We start from the raw sequence: 14,131 nt of genomic DNA, 5'->3' as shown, positions 1-14,131 counted from the left end.
TGCAAAGCTCTTCTTCAGGCCTGGGAAAGGTATGGAGACCTGGACTGTACTTTGGTATAGCTATGTTTCTGAGGGGTGTGAAAAATCCACACACACCCTCCCCACCCTGAGAGACAGCTCTACTGACCTAACCCCTGGTGTAGACCAGCGCTAGGTTGATGGAAAAATTCTTGTGTCAATTTAGCTACCACTTCTCAGGGAGATGGATTACATACACCAGTGGTTTTCAACCCAGGGTCCGCAGACCCCTAGGGGCCCACAGTGTATGTCTCAGGGGGTCCATGAAAGGTTGTCATTCCCATAGAATAGTTGTTTTCAATTTCTGGTCCACAGCCCCATGGGGCATCACACACTATGTCTAAAATTTCCAAAGGCATCCACACCTCCATTCAAAATGTTTTAGGGGTCTGCAAATTAAAAAAGGTTGAAAAGCTCCTGTTGGCACCAGTAGCATCTACAGGCACTCCATTTAGCTTGCAGTCACCCACACAAAACAGTCCCTGAATATTGTTCTGCCCCAGGAGAATGCCTGTTCTGCCTAATGTGGGTGGGTTGAGTGGGTTCTGGTCTGTGAGGAGTAATGTATAGTAGCACTGGCCTTGAATTTCTGTGAGCTCCCTGAAAAAGAAATCTTTAGACTGACTTAAGCATGCTGAATTGACAATATTCAAAGAGTGCTTGCTCTCTGACTCTAATTGCAGTCATGTTCAGGGGGAAAGTAATGGGAACATTCAGTACATTTCTAAGCCTAATTTTCTCCCTGCAGTTGGAAATTACTCATATGCCTATGTGGGGAGAACTGTGTTCCAGAGAATGGAGGAACAGAGAGAGGCTGAATGTATTAGACATTTTACATTCTGAAATGATAGTTCAAATGGAAGCTGCAGGATTCGCCTAGGATTTCATGGTTTGATCTGAATGCACTGTCTGAGGAAGTTACTGTTTGGAGAGTTTTGCTAAGCAGGAGAATGGCCTGTAGTTAAGGCTAAGATTTTGTCACAGTTATTTTTAGTGAAAGTCATGGACAGGTCCCGGACAATAAACAGATATTCACAGGGGAGCCCGTGACCTGTCCGTGACTTTACCAAAAATAACCGGTGCCCAGGGATAGGTGGGGAGAGGAATGGAGTCCTATAGGGGTGAGGACTGACAGGCCGAGCCCCCCACCATGGCAGGGGGCACAGCCCCGTCTCCAGCAGCCACAGAGTGGGGCACAGCCGTGGGGGCGCACAGCCGTGGGGGCGCACAGCCCTTGCTCTGGAGCTGGCCACAGCTGCGGGACAGGGGTGTGCGGCCCCGGCTCTAGCCCCCACCAAGCCCCAGCTGCAGCCAGGGGGGCCACTGCCCTGGGAAGCCACGAGGGGGGGTGCAAGGCCCAGCTGCAGCCCCCGCCACAAGCTGCGGGACAGGGGCTGCAGGGTTCTGGTTCCAGCCCCCGTTGCAGAGAAGGGGCACACAGTCCCACCTCCAGCCCTGGCTTCAGCCCCTGACAGCTGAAGCCAAAGAAGTCATGGAAGTCTGGTAAAGTCACAGAATCCGTGACTGCCGTGACCTCCGTGACTAAATCGTAGCCTTACCTGTAGTCCCTGGGCCCAAAAATTAAAAGTGAAGTTAAAAGGACTTTCACAAACAGAAGTGCTATAGAGTCAAGCCACAATTACACACTAGACAGTGGAACCAGTATTCCCAATGGAGAGCGCTTACTCACACAAGCAGTCCTATTGATCATTCACATAAGCTTGTAAAACATTACCACTGGCTCATTAAAAATAATCTGATGTGAGCGAGAGCCAAAACAACGAGTGACTTTAAGGAATGTTTGTTGTTTAAAATCTGTCATAGAATCATAGAAGATTAGGGTTGGAAGAGACTTCAGGAGGTCATCTAGGCCAACCCTCTGCTCAAAACAGGACTAAACCCAACTAAATCATCCCAGCCAGGGCGTTGTCAAGCCAGGCCTTAGAAACCTCTAAGGATGGAGATTCCACCACCTCCCTAGGTAACCCATTCCAGTGCTTCACCACCCTCCTAGTGAAATAGTGTTTCCTAATATCCAACCTAGATCTCCCCCACTGCAACTTGCAACCATTGCTCCTTGTTCTGTCATCTGCTACCACTGAGAACAGCTGAGGTCCATCCTCTTTGGAACCTGTCTTCAGGTAGACCACTATCAAATCCCCGGACACACATACTCTTCTCTTCTGGAGACTAAATAAGTCTGTTCCCCCAGCCTTTCTTCATAAGTCATGTGCCCCAGCCCCCTAATAATTTTTGTTCCCCTCCGCTGGACTCTCTCCAATTTGTCCACATACTTTCTGTAGTGGGGGGCCCAAAACTGGATGCAGTACTCCAGATATGACCTCACCAGTGCTGAATAGAGGGGAATAATCACTTCCCTCCATCTGCTGGCAACACTCCTACTAATGCAGCCCAATATGCCGTTAGCCTTCTTGGCAACAAGGGCACACTGCTGACTCATATCCAGCTTCTCATCCACTGTAATCCCCAGGTCCTTTTCTGCAGAACTGCCAGTTAGCCAGTTGGTCCCCAGCCTGTAGCTGTGCATAGGATTCTTCCATCCTAAGTGCAGAACTCTGCACTTGTCCTTGTTGAACCTCATCAGATTTCTTTTGGCCCAATCCTCCAATTTGTCTAGGTCACTCTGGACCCTATCCCTACCCTCCAGCGTATCTACCTCCCTTCCTGCCCCCCCAGCTTAGTGTCATCTATGAACTCGCTGAGGGTGCAATCCATCCCATCATCCAGATCATTAATGAAGCTGTTGAACAAAACCAGCCCCAGGACCAACCCCTGGAGCACTCCGCTTGATACCAGCTGCCAGCTAGACATTGAGTCATTGATCACTACCCATTGAGCCTGACGATCTAGCCAGCTTTCCATCCACCTTATAATCCATTCATCCAATCCATACTTCTTTAACTTGCTGGCAAGAATACTGTGGGAGACCATATCAAAAGCTTTGCTAAAGTCAAGGTATATCACATCCACCACTATGCACAGTGCCAGTTATCTCATCATAGAAGGCAGTCAGGTTGGTCGGGCATGACTTGCCCTTGGTGATTCCATGTTGACTGTTCCTGATCACCTTCCTCTCCTTGCAGTGCTTCAAAATGGATTCCTTGAGGACCTGCTCCAAGATTTTTCAAGGGACTGAGGTGAGGCTGACCGGTGTGTAGTTCCCCGGGTTCTCCTTCTTCCCTTTTTTAAAGATGGGCACTATATTTGCCTTTTTCCAATTGTCCAGGACCTCCCCCGATCACCACGATTTTTCAAAGATAATGGCCAATGGCTCTGCAATCTCATCAGCCAACTCCCTCAGCACCCTTGAATGCATTAGATCTGGACCCATGGACTTGTGCATGTCCAGCTTTTCTAAATAGTCCTTTTCTAAATAGTCCTGTTCTTTCACCGCGGAGGGCGGCTCACCTCCTCCCCATATTATGCTGCCCTGTGTAGCAGTCTGGGAGCTGACCTTCTCTGTGAAGACCAAGGCAAAAAAGGCATTGAGTACTTCAGCTTTTTCCACATCATCAGTTACTGGGTTGCCTCCCCCATTCAGTAAGGGTTCCACACTTTCCCTGACCTTCTTCTTGTTGCTAACATCCCTGTAGAAACCCTTCTTGTTACCCTTCACATCCCTTGCTAGCTGCAGCGCCAATTGTGCTTTGACCTTCCTGACTACACCGCTGCATACTCCTCCCTAGTCATCTGTCCAAGTTTCCACTTCTTGTAAGCTTTCTTTTTGTGATTAAACTCACCGAAAGTTTCTCTGTTAAGCCAAGCTGGTCGCCTGCCATTTGCTATTCTTTCTGCACATCGGGGTGGTTTGTTCCTGCACCCTCAATAAGGCTTCTTTAAAATACAGCCAACTCTCCTGGACTACTTTCCCCCCCTCATATTGGCCTCCCAGGGGATCCTGCCTATCAGTTCCCTGAAGGAGTCTAAGTCTGCTTTTCTGAAGTCCAGGGTCCATATTCTGCTGCTCTCCTTTCTTCCTTTTGTCAGGATCCTGAACTTGACCATCTCATGGTCACTGCTGCCCAGGTTACCACCCAATTCTATTTCCCCTACCAATTCTTTCCTGTTTGTAAGCAGCACGTCAAGAGGAGCATGGCCCCTAGTTGGTTCCTCCTGTACTTGCACCAGGAAGTTGTCCCCAACACTCTCCAGAAACTTCCTGGATTGTCTGTACACTGCTGTATTGCTCTTCCAGCAGATGTCAGGGTGATTGAAGTCCCCCATGAGAACCAGGGCCTGTGATCTGGAAACTTCTGTTAGTTGTCCAGAGAAAGCCTCATCTACCTCATTCTCCTGGTCTGGTGGTCTATAGCAGGTGGCCACCATGACATCTCCCTTGTTGCTCTCACCTCTAAACTTAACCCAAAGACACTCAACAGGCTTTTCTCCAGTTTCATACTGGAGCTCTGAGCAATCATTCTGCTCTCTTACATATAGTGCAACACCGCCACCTTTTCTCCCCTGCCAGTCCTTCCTGAACAGTTTATACCCATCCATGACAGTGCTCCAGTCATGTGAGTTACCCCACCAAGACTCTATTATTCCAGTCACATCATAGTTCATTGACTGTTCCAGGACTTCCAATTCTTCCTGCTTGTTTCCCAGGCTTCTTGCATTCATGTACAGGCACCTAAGATAACTAGCCGATTGCCCTACTTTCTCAGTTTGAACCAGGCAGCCTCCCCTATTGCACCCTCCTCCTTGTGTTTCCTCCCAGTATCCCACTTCCCCACTTACCACAGGGCTTAGGTCTCCATCCCCCAGCGAACCCAGTTTAAAGCCCTCCTCACTAAGTTAGCAAGCCTGCCTGAGAAGATGCTCTTCCCTCTCTTCATTAGGTGGATCCCATCTCTTCCTAGCAATCCTTCTACCTTGAACAACATCCCACGGTCAAAGAATCCAAAGCCCTCTTTGCAACACCACCTGCGCAACCACGCATTTACCTCCACAATTCAATGATCCCTACCTGGGACTTTTCCTTCAACGGGGGGATGGACGAGAACACAACTTGAACCTCAAATTCCTTTATCCTTCTTCCCAGAGCCACGTAGTCTGCAGTGACCCACTCAAGGTCATTCTTGGCAGTATCATTGGTGCCCACATGGAGGCGTAGGAAGGGGTAGCGGTCCGAGGGCTTGATCAGTCTCAGCAGACACTCCATCACATCCTGAATTCTAGCTCCAGGCAAGCAGCACACTTCTCGAGTTTCTCAGTCTGGATGGAAGATGGATAACTCCATCCCCCTTAAGAGGGAGTCCCTGACCACCACCACCCTTCTCCTCCTCTTGGGAGGGGTGGTCATGGAACCACATCCGTAGGACAATGCATCTCAGGCCTTCTGGTTGATGGGGTCTCCTTCTGATCCCTTCCCTCAGATGACTGTTCCAAACCATTCTCCACTGTAGTACCTGTGCAGAGAGCCTGAAAACGGTTTCTTGCCTCTATCTGCATTGGGGGCACATGGGTTCTTCTCTTCCTTCTTCTTGAGGGCACATGTTGCCAGCGTTCTTCCCCATTCTGCACTGCCCTCTCTGATTTTTCAGCATGCTGTGCCTGCAATACCAAATGCTGAAGCATTCATTCACAATACAAATTTAGTCTCAAGCCATAATTTGATTTACACTGTGATTATTCCAAACGGAATCACAATCAAGATTAACCCTGCCAAACTAGTTAACTTAAGCTCTCCCTTTTAAACAGGTATAACTGGCTTAAAAAGGCAGTGGGGGTGTTGAATGACACTGAAAGGCACAGAGACCAAAATAGGTCATGAATTTTAATATAACCCATTAATTTATTATGAGAATACTGGTCATTCAAAGCTTGACATTAGTAAAGGAGAAATCCTAATTAAAAATGAATCTGCTTTGGTGTGATACAGCTTTTGGAACTCATTAATGGGCTTCAAAGACATTATTGTGTGTACAGGTTTACCTTTCTTTTATAACAAACCTCTCTACAAAACAAAGCAAAGGGGTTCCACAGTAATGAGTACATCTTAATTGCATCCTACCACATTAATTGAAAATAAAAAGGGTTATTTTTCCAAGCAAAATATGACGAGCTAAAAACTTCAAAATGTACCTCTTTATCGTTCTGGACTGCAGCAATCTTTGTGGTGCTGACTGTACAAAAAATACATTCTCACTATAGAGTTTGTTGGCAAACAGTAACCTTTTATATTAATTGTACCTAGCATATTTTGAGTGTGTGCACATGGCTTTGAGGATGGGGTACTGGCCTGCATTCAGAAGACCTAGTTTCAATTTCCATCTCTAGGCTGCTGGATTACTTTGGGCAAATCACTTAACCTCCCATGCCTCCGTTTCCCCATCTGTAAAACAGGGGTAATGATACTCATTCTTTGAGACCTCAAGGTAAGGACTAGCTTGAATATGAATAACTTTTATTCACAAGGAATCACTTCAAAAGTGGAAAATGGCTCTAAAGAATATCATAGCCTGTTACAGCTGTTTTCCACTTTCAAACTGATTCTTTATGAATAAAAGTTATTTTAGTAAATTCAGAGCCAAGACCATGATTCAGTAAAGCACAGAAGCAAATTTCAGCCTAAGAATATACAAAATGAATGGCAAACCAATATTCACTATTCGGTATGACCAGGTCTGATATTACAATCCTGACATAGGCTATTTTCCTATTGAAGTCAGTGGGAGGTTTGCCTGTATAAGATCTGCAGGATTAGGGCATGCAGAGGTTCAGCTACTTAACCCTCTTCTAACTTTCTTAGATCACTATGTTTGTCATTTTGAATTTGTTTAGGGACTATATATTCATTGGTCAATATTTAACATAAATGCCCACTATTTCTGTTTTATTTCTCTTTCAGTCCTCCAGGAAATTTTTTCCTGTCACATTCTTTGGAGCAATCACTTGGATAGCAGTTTTTTCTTATTTAATGGTCTGGTGGGCACATCAGGTAAGAGAATGATAATGGTGTGAAATGTAAGCTTTCCAATGTGTCTCAGTTTGTGACTAGTCATTTAGGGCCAGATTCTGCAATCCTACCACATACTGAGTAGCCCCTTATTCTGCAAACTGGAATGATTCTCAGAGTAAGGTACTACTCAGTGTCTGGAAAGGTGGCCCTGAAAGAGATGGATTCTTTACACTTTGCTGATAAACATTTGATCATTCTGTTCGCATTAGAACCAGCAACAACCATTCACTGATAGCTATGTAAATAATGGATCTTTGAAAATCTTATATGGGCTATTCCTCTTTAGCCTGGAACTATGATGCAAAGGCCTATATGGGCTTAGCATGTAGACCCCTTCCTCAGTCACTCTGTCCATGACCCCTCTCACCTGACAGTAACATCATAGGGCTTACTTGGAGCAAAGAGTCTTCCAAAGGCCCTGCATGCTTGCTGGGGAGAATTTCATCCTTAACAATAGCCCAGTTCCTGCTGTCCCTCCTCAGGCAAAACTCCCATTGAACTCAATGGAGATTTTTGTCTTTTTGTAGGATTCAGCCCTAATCGAAATACATTTGAGTGAGTTGAATCCTTGTAAAAGTGACCTACAAAACGAAATAGCTTTTCCATAGTGCTGATTTTTATTCATTTTTTCCTGTCTTTTTGCCTATTTCCGCATTGTTTGTCTAATTTTTAGTGTCATTTTCCTTGGCCTCATATTTTTCGTAAGTGTTTCTTCTTGTCTGAAAACCAGAGCTCGGCAAATCATGCAGTGTTCGGTTTCTGAGGGATACACCTGCTGAACCATGTAGCTTGATTCAACCCCTGCAAGCTCCAGTTGAAATTCTATTGTAAACCCTAATGTTGCCATTAGTGGGGATGGTTTGCCTTATGAGACTTATAAAGAATTGGTCACACTAGTAATTTCTTATTATTTATCTAATGCAGTAGGTTTAAATGCCACTGTACTTCAGTAAAGCTACACACAACTAAAAGCAAAGACCCTGCCTGTACAACTTGGAAGCTAAGGGCTGCCCTTAGTTGCTGAAGCCATGGTTGTCAAGGAGGAGGAGTAAAGTTTTATTAGCTGTGTGGTGGGTCCTAGAGCCATCTTGCCAGCACAAGGTAGGATGGCTCAGGGTAGAATAAAGCAATAGGATATGCATTCTGTTGCACCCTTAAAAACAGCAGTGTGCATATCCTACTAGCACATCCAGGACCCTGCAAAACATGTTAGCCAGCTGAGGGTCTAACCACATGCCCATACTGGCGGGAAATGCTCATCTGGGGCTGTGAGGCACTAGCAAGCACAATAGCAATGTACTGTCATTAGCACATAGATCTTATGCCCTTCTACTTACAGACCCCTCGCCTCTTACATCCCATGAACATACTCATACAACTCAGGGCAGAATTTGGCCCTAAAGAAGCAACCAACCACTTCTCCCCATACTGACTGCTTCACTGATAATATAAATACGTTCTTTTTCTCCCTACTAGCAGTAAGTATTAGGAAAGTCACTCCGTCAGTAGGGTCATATTGATGATTTAATTCCAAAACTAAAAAATGTCATGTTCCAAAAACTTGGGAGCATATTCTACTCTCTTTCCATCGGCATACTACCAAAGATTGAGGCTAGAATATACCCCTAAGTGATTTTCCATTTTAACCAAATTTACAGCAAAGAACGCCCATTCCTCTCATGACCTCTCTGTATTCTTTTGTACTTTTCTCAATACTTTTTAGGTTGGTGAGACCATTGGCATTAGTGAAGAAATCATGGGATTGACTATGTTAGCTGCAGGCACCTCTATCCCTGACCTAATTACCAGTGTTATTGTGGCACGAAAAGGCCTAGGTGATATGGCAGTATCCAGCTCTGTTGGAAGCAACATCTTTGACATCACAGTGGGGTAAGTACTGCGCAAAGATAATTATGGCTAAGTTATAAAAACTTACATTGTTTTCTTTTGCATGTAACAGAAATAGAAGATTTCAAAATACAGTATCTTACACGTGCAACATGCTTTACCGTTTTTCTTGATTTGTATCAAGGTTACTGTATAATCAGGTCAAAAGTGAATATTTGTTAAATAAGCTTGTTATAAATCAATTGGATGAGCCTCCAATTTGCTGTTTGTGTGTTTGTTTTGTTTTGTTTGTTTAAGGAACCATTCAGTCAGGTAAATTTCACATTTTAAAAATATTTAAGAATATTGTTGCAGGTGTCATATTTAAAGCATGCTTTGCTTTAGTCAGCAGTTTGGGATTTGGTCCCTTTTGTTCACTGTTTCCAAACTACAACTGTCTGTGTGATCAGTGATCATGAATGCTTTTTTGTTCTTGCAGTGCCTGCCCAGCTGTAGTCTGTACCACTGAGTGTTCCACCCTCCAGATAAATCCTGACTAATCCAGACATACAGGCACTGATTCTGTTACTCTAAGGCCCCTTCACATATTTCTGACAGTGTAAGGAGGCCTTAAAGTGGGCAGAAATGGCACACTGAGAATACACTCTGTGCAGGGGGCGTCCCTATAGAGCAAAAGGGTTCTACACCAGCCCTGCTTCCAGCCCGTGGTATAATGGTGATCAGGGGTATGGACAGGTGTAATGCATTGTTTGCCCCCATCGGGACCACAGGAAGCTGAGCACAAGTTAAAGGCTCCTTGAAGCTGTTTTAACTTACATCAGGGCCAGGCAGGTTCCTGGCTGCCTCAGAATACAGGATGTGGGGGAGGGGGTTAAAGTCACCTTTGCCCCCCCATCTCTGCCCTAAGAATAAGAACTGAGAATCTGGCCACCTCTAATAGCACCATCCCCAAAGTTATTTGTTTGCCATCAGATGTCAGCAGGAGGAGATTTCACATTATATTTTTGATAATCAGATTGATTCTAATGTGAAAATAGCAGGTTATTGAGCCAAATGCTCCTCTCATTGACGTCCTCCGGTTCAACGTCACTGATGTCAACTGAGTTACACCAGCATTGCTGAGGAAAGAATATGACCCATAAAGTGTAGTTTCTTTTAACAAGATAAAGTGCTGTCATGGGAGAAACTTAAAATTGTATTTGAGTGGAGACTATACAAACCGTGGGATTGAGTCGTCGCCATACAAGAACTTCCATTTCTGTACTGACTCATAGGAACAAACATATACCACCATTCCCCACTAAGTGTTTTGGGTAAAATTATAGTTAATGCAGGGTAAGAGGCACAATCCTCTTCCCCACACCTCCAGATGAGTACATATAAAAGGCCAAATTCTGCTTTTTGCAGTTCAATGGGACATTCCTATGTTGTTGCACACTCACTTTCTGGCATGTGAAGTGTTTTGCTAAAAAATTCTGGAAATTCTTTAGGCAGATCCTTGTCCCGTAAAATGTGCTGTGTATCAGACCCCTGACAAACAGCATACTGAAGCTGAGAGTATTTGGCTGATAGAATATTACCCTGTCACAGGAGGAAGTAGGTGGGAAAACAGCAGCGCAGAGTCAGTGTGACCTATCCTTGAGATAACGATGTTTTGAGAAGTGAAAGTGAGAAAATGCTGGATTAGACAGGACATAATATAAACAAAATGTAGATGTTTTCAATTAATGCGTGCCACAAAAGTGTATAAATGCTTGTGTGATATTGCTTGTATTTCAGAGAAACTGAAGCAGAGATGCTCTCTGTCAGTTGTATTCTTCCCTTGCAATTGCTCGGATAAAGCTGTCTCTGATTTTGTTGCTTCCAAAATAAGAGTGAAGACTCTGTTTTCTTCCACACAAGTTATGAGAGCCTGGTCCTTCACCCTTTGTGGAGTCTTGTGATTGGAATAGCCTGAGTAGGGATCAGAGAGAAGATTGGGGGAAATAATAAAAAGAGAGTCAAGAAAGTATAGGAGAACATGGGAGCATGGAGAACTCATTTACCTTAATTCCCTGCCCACTCATCAGCTGCAGACCTCCCAACAGTGGAGAAGGCAGCAGAAAAGTAGTGGTAAATATTTATATTTTGGAAGTGCCCAAAGGACTGCATTGTGTTAGGTGCTGTGCAGGCACAAAAAATAGGCAATCCCATTCTCCTCACCACTTTGTACACTGGCCCAGTCTTCTGCAACCTGCCAATTTGTGCCTTGGCCTCTGCTGGAGGTTGCTGCTGAGAAACAGGGTGTGTGTCGGCCTAGTCACACCTGCTGCTCAGCCCAGTCTAGTCCCTCCCCCAGGACCCAGTACAGAATTGTTCTTTTTAGTATGTTACCTAATGCTGCTCTTATTGTGTCCCTGCACTAGCCTATCAGATGGGCTTCGTTATGTTTAAATCAACAGCTTTATGTTGAAGTACCTCCAGAGCATTCTTAATACCACTTTTTGTTTCTCTATGGCATTTCCAATTTCTCTTTGTGTTTTTCAGCCTTCCCTTTCCATGGCTCATGTATGCTGCAATTAACAGCTTCACCCCAGTGACTGTCAGCAGCAATGGATTGTTCTGTGCTATTGTCCTCCTCTTCATTATGCTACTCTTTGTCATCCTCTCCATTGCGCTCTGCAAGTGGAGGATGAATAAATTCTTGGGCTTCACCATGTTTGGTCTCTATTTCATATTCCTGATCGTCAGCGTCCTTCTGGAGGACAAAGTAATCTTGTGCCCCGTCTCCATCTAGTAGGAAGTGCCGTTTCTCGAACAAAAGAAATATCTGCAATGGACAGCGTCCCCTGAGAATAAACAGTGGATCCACAACCCTTACAAAAATAAATAAATACAGAGGATAAAAAGGGCTGGATTTGAAGTGGAAAAATTATTCGGCTGATGCATTTGCTATTGAACAAAACAGTTACATGTAAGAGGTGAGATCAGCTACCTTTAGTCTTCTTTGCATGTCACTTGGAAGATCTCACTGTTCACTGACAGAGGTCCTGTATGTGTGTTATAACAATGCAAGTTATTATATATACTACACATATGCTATGTTTCCCCGTATCTCTCTTTCTCTATATTAATATATGCCTACATGTGGAAACAAAGAATAATATATACATACAGGTATAACCTTGCAAGGAGAACGCTAGTATCCATTTTGGGGAAACACAAACCTCTAGTTTGGGATTTATCTAGTTACCTGTTGAATGTATCAGTGGAAGATGTTAGCCAACAGCATCTGCGTGAGTAACAGATAGAAAAGGACTTACGCATCTCTTCATTCAGATGGACTCATATGCTGTGAGCTTGCACACGTTTTGGACAGCCACACTGCGGACCTTTAGAAGCCCTTGGCAAAATGAACATGATGTTTCAATAGAATCCTGCTAAACCCTGCAGCATCCAGACACTCTGGCCCTAGCACTGATTGTGCACGGTAGGCTGACTCATGATAGTCAAAGGTGAAACCCAAACTGGGGATTTGAAACCCAAACTGGCCTCTTCTAGCACCATCCCAGCATGCGAGTAGAAAACACAACTGCTAAGTGAATTCACTACTTTTCTATAGTGCAGCACTACTGTAAAGAGTACCAATGTCTTTCTGATGCTATCACCACTATCAGCTTGCCTTTCCATATGAGAAAGAAGGCTGGATTTGTTTGTGTGGAGTATTTCATATAAAATTTAGATGCAGCTGCATGATGGGACGCTGCCTACTTGCCGAACTGAATATCCTTTTATAGTCTATTTTCCACCATAATTTGCCGTGAATAAGTCCTTTACTGTTGCATACTTTCTTATCAGCTTTGGGGCAGATCCTCAGCTTATGTAAATTGTCACAGCTCCATAATGAAGTTATGATAATTTATTCCAGCTGAGGATCTGCCCCTGTAAGTCTGAGAACTTAGCACAGGGGATCTAACAATTGTAATATGGAGGGATTGCCGTATGAAACCGAGGCAGGAATCTTCTAGAGTCGCTGAAGTGTTAGCATGTCTTAATTATGGTGGTCTAAGGGGGCCCATGAAAGAAGAGAGCCCATTCCTGCTCATATTGAAGTCATGAGAGGAGAAGTAGGTCCAAAACTAGAACAAAAAGGGCCCAGGAAAGAGAGAGAAATCAGTGTTCCTACAGAGAAAGATTTTACATTTCCTATAGTTGGATGTAAAACTGGACACTTGAAATCTGAGTAAAAATTATTTTAGGTAATGCCTGTTTGTTTTTTCCAAGGTCTGTGTTTGGTTAGAGTTGATGCAATTTCATTGTGTATCTGTTTTCCAAAAGTGACCCATTTCAGAGTTGTTTCTGGTTTAAATCCCCCCCTGCCGTGGAAATATTATGCCCAGGACTATAAACGGCGGGTTCAGCACATTTTGGTTTGTTGAGTGTTCTGATGTTATGGCCAGGCTTTTCTTTCTGTATCCCATGCGTTCAGCACTTTTGCCCCTCACTGTATTCCTGGTATGTATGTTTATATCTCTACGTAACTAAATCTGCGTAGAGCATAAAAACAGAGAAAACAACAGTGGATCAAACAGTAAGAAATATATATTTATAACAAAAATTTAAAAGTTTATATAATTAAAGTTAAGCTATTAATGAACAAAAGTAAGAAAATTAAGAGTTATAGTTACTACAGAGTCTACTACTCACCTCTTGTGCCTAGGATTTAATACCTAGGTACAGAATTGCATACAAAGTCAGATTCTGCTCTTAATTATACACCTGCCGTGCCCTTTGCATTTTCAGTGGGGCTTGTGCCTGTGTAACGGTGAGCAGAAGTTTTCCCGGTGTATTTCATATCACCTATTGCTCTGAAATCCCCTTATCTGTGCTACAGTGTTACCTACAGTGGTACCACTGGCACCATGCACTAGTTTTTAAACGGAGACAGCCCTGTGTACAAGCAGGTGTACATACTTACAGTGACCTCAGCAGAAAGCCATGGAAGTCCCTGTGAGGAAAAAATGCAGGGCCCAAATTCTGAACTCAGTTATCCCTCTAAAATCCCACTGATCTCAGAGGGTTTTCTCAGGTATAAGTGAGGGTAGAATTGGCCCCAACTCTTTTATGTATCCTGAGGGAACCACCAAATCATTTGTGATATCTTAGATGACAATACTCACAGAAGCTTTATCTAACAAAAACAAAGGTTTCAAGTGGCCCCAGGGCTTCTTCCCGTCAATGAGAGGAATAAAAGGAGCTGGTGACCACAAAGAGTATGTGCAGGACTTTGTGAGTGTGTTGCAC

General features: G+C 44.0%; 1 protein-coding gene across 1 annotated transcript in view; it reads left to right on the top strand.

The window, feature by feature from the left end:
• The window catches only part of SLC24A2 (solute carrier family 24 member 2), a 169,965-nt gene extending 158,063 nt beyond the window's left edge, over positions 1-11,902 (top strand). Inside the window, exons 9-11 of the mRNA XM_084629612.1 lie at positions 6,890-6,979; positions 8,724-8,890; positions 11,375-11,902. Coding sequence (XP_084485738.1) covers positions 6,890-6,979; positions 8,724-8,890; positions 11,375-11,624 — 507 coding nt within the window. The 3' untranslated portion in view covers positions 11,625-11,902. The remainder of the gene's footprint in view (positions 1-6,889; positions 6,980-8,723; positions 8,891-11,374) is intronic.
• Positions 11,903-14,131: the final 2,229 nt, after the last annotated feature.

Source organism: Lepidochelys olivacea (assembly GCF_965140295.1).
Source record: "Lepidochelys olivacea isolate rLepOli2 genome assembly, chromosome: 5".
Taxonomy (NCBI): Eukaryota; Metazoa; Chordata; order Testudines; family Cheloniidae; genus Lepidochelys; species Lepidochelys olivacea.
The sequence above is the reverse complement of the archived record's forward strand: the minus strand, read 5'-3'. Positions and strand labels throughout refer to the sequence as shown.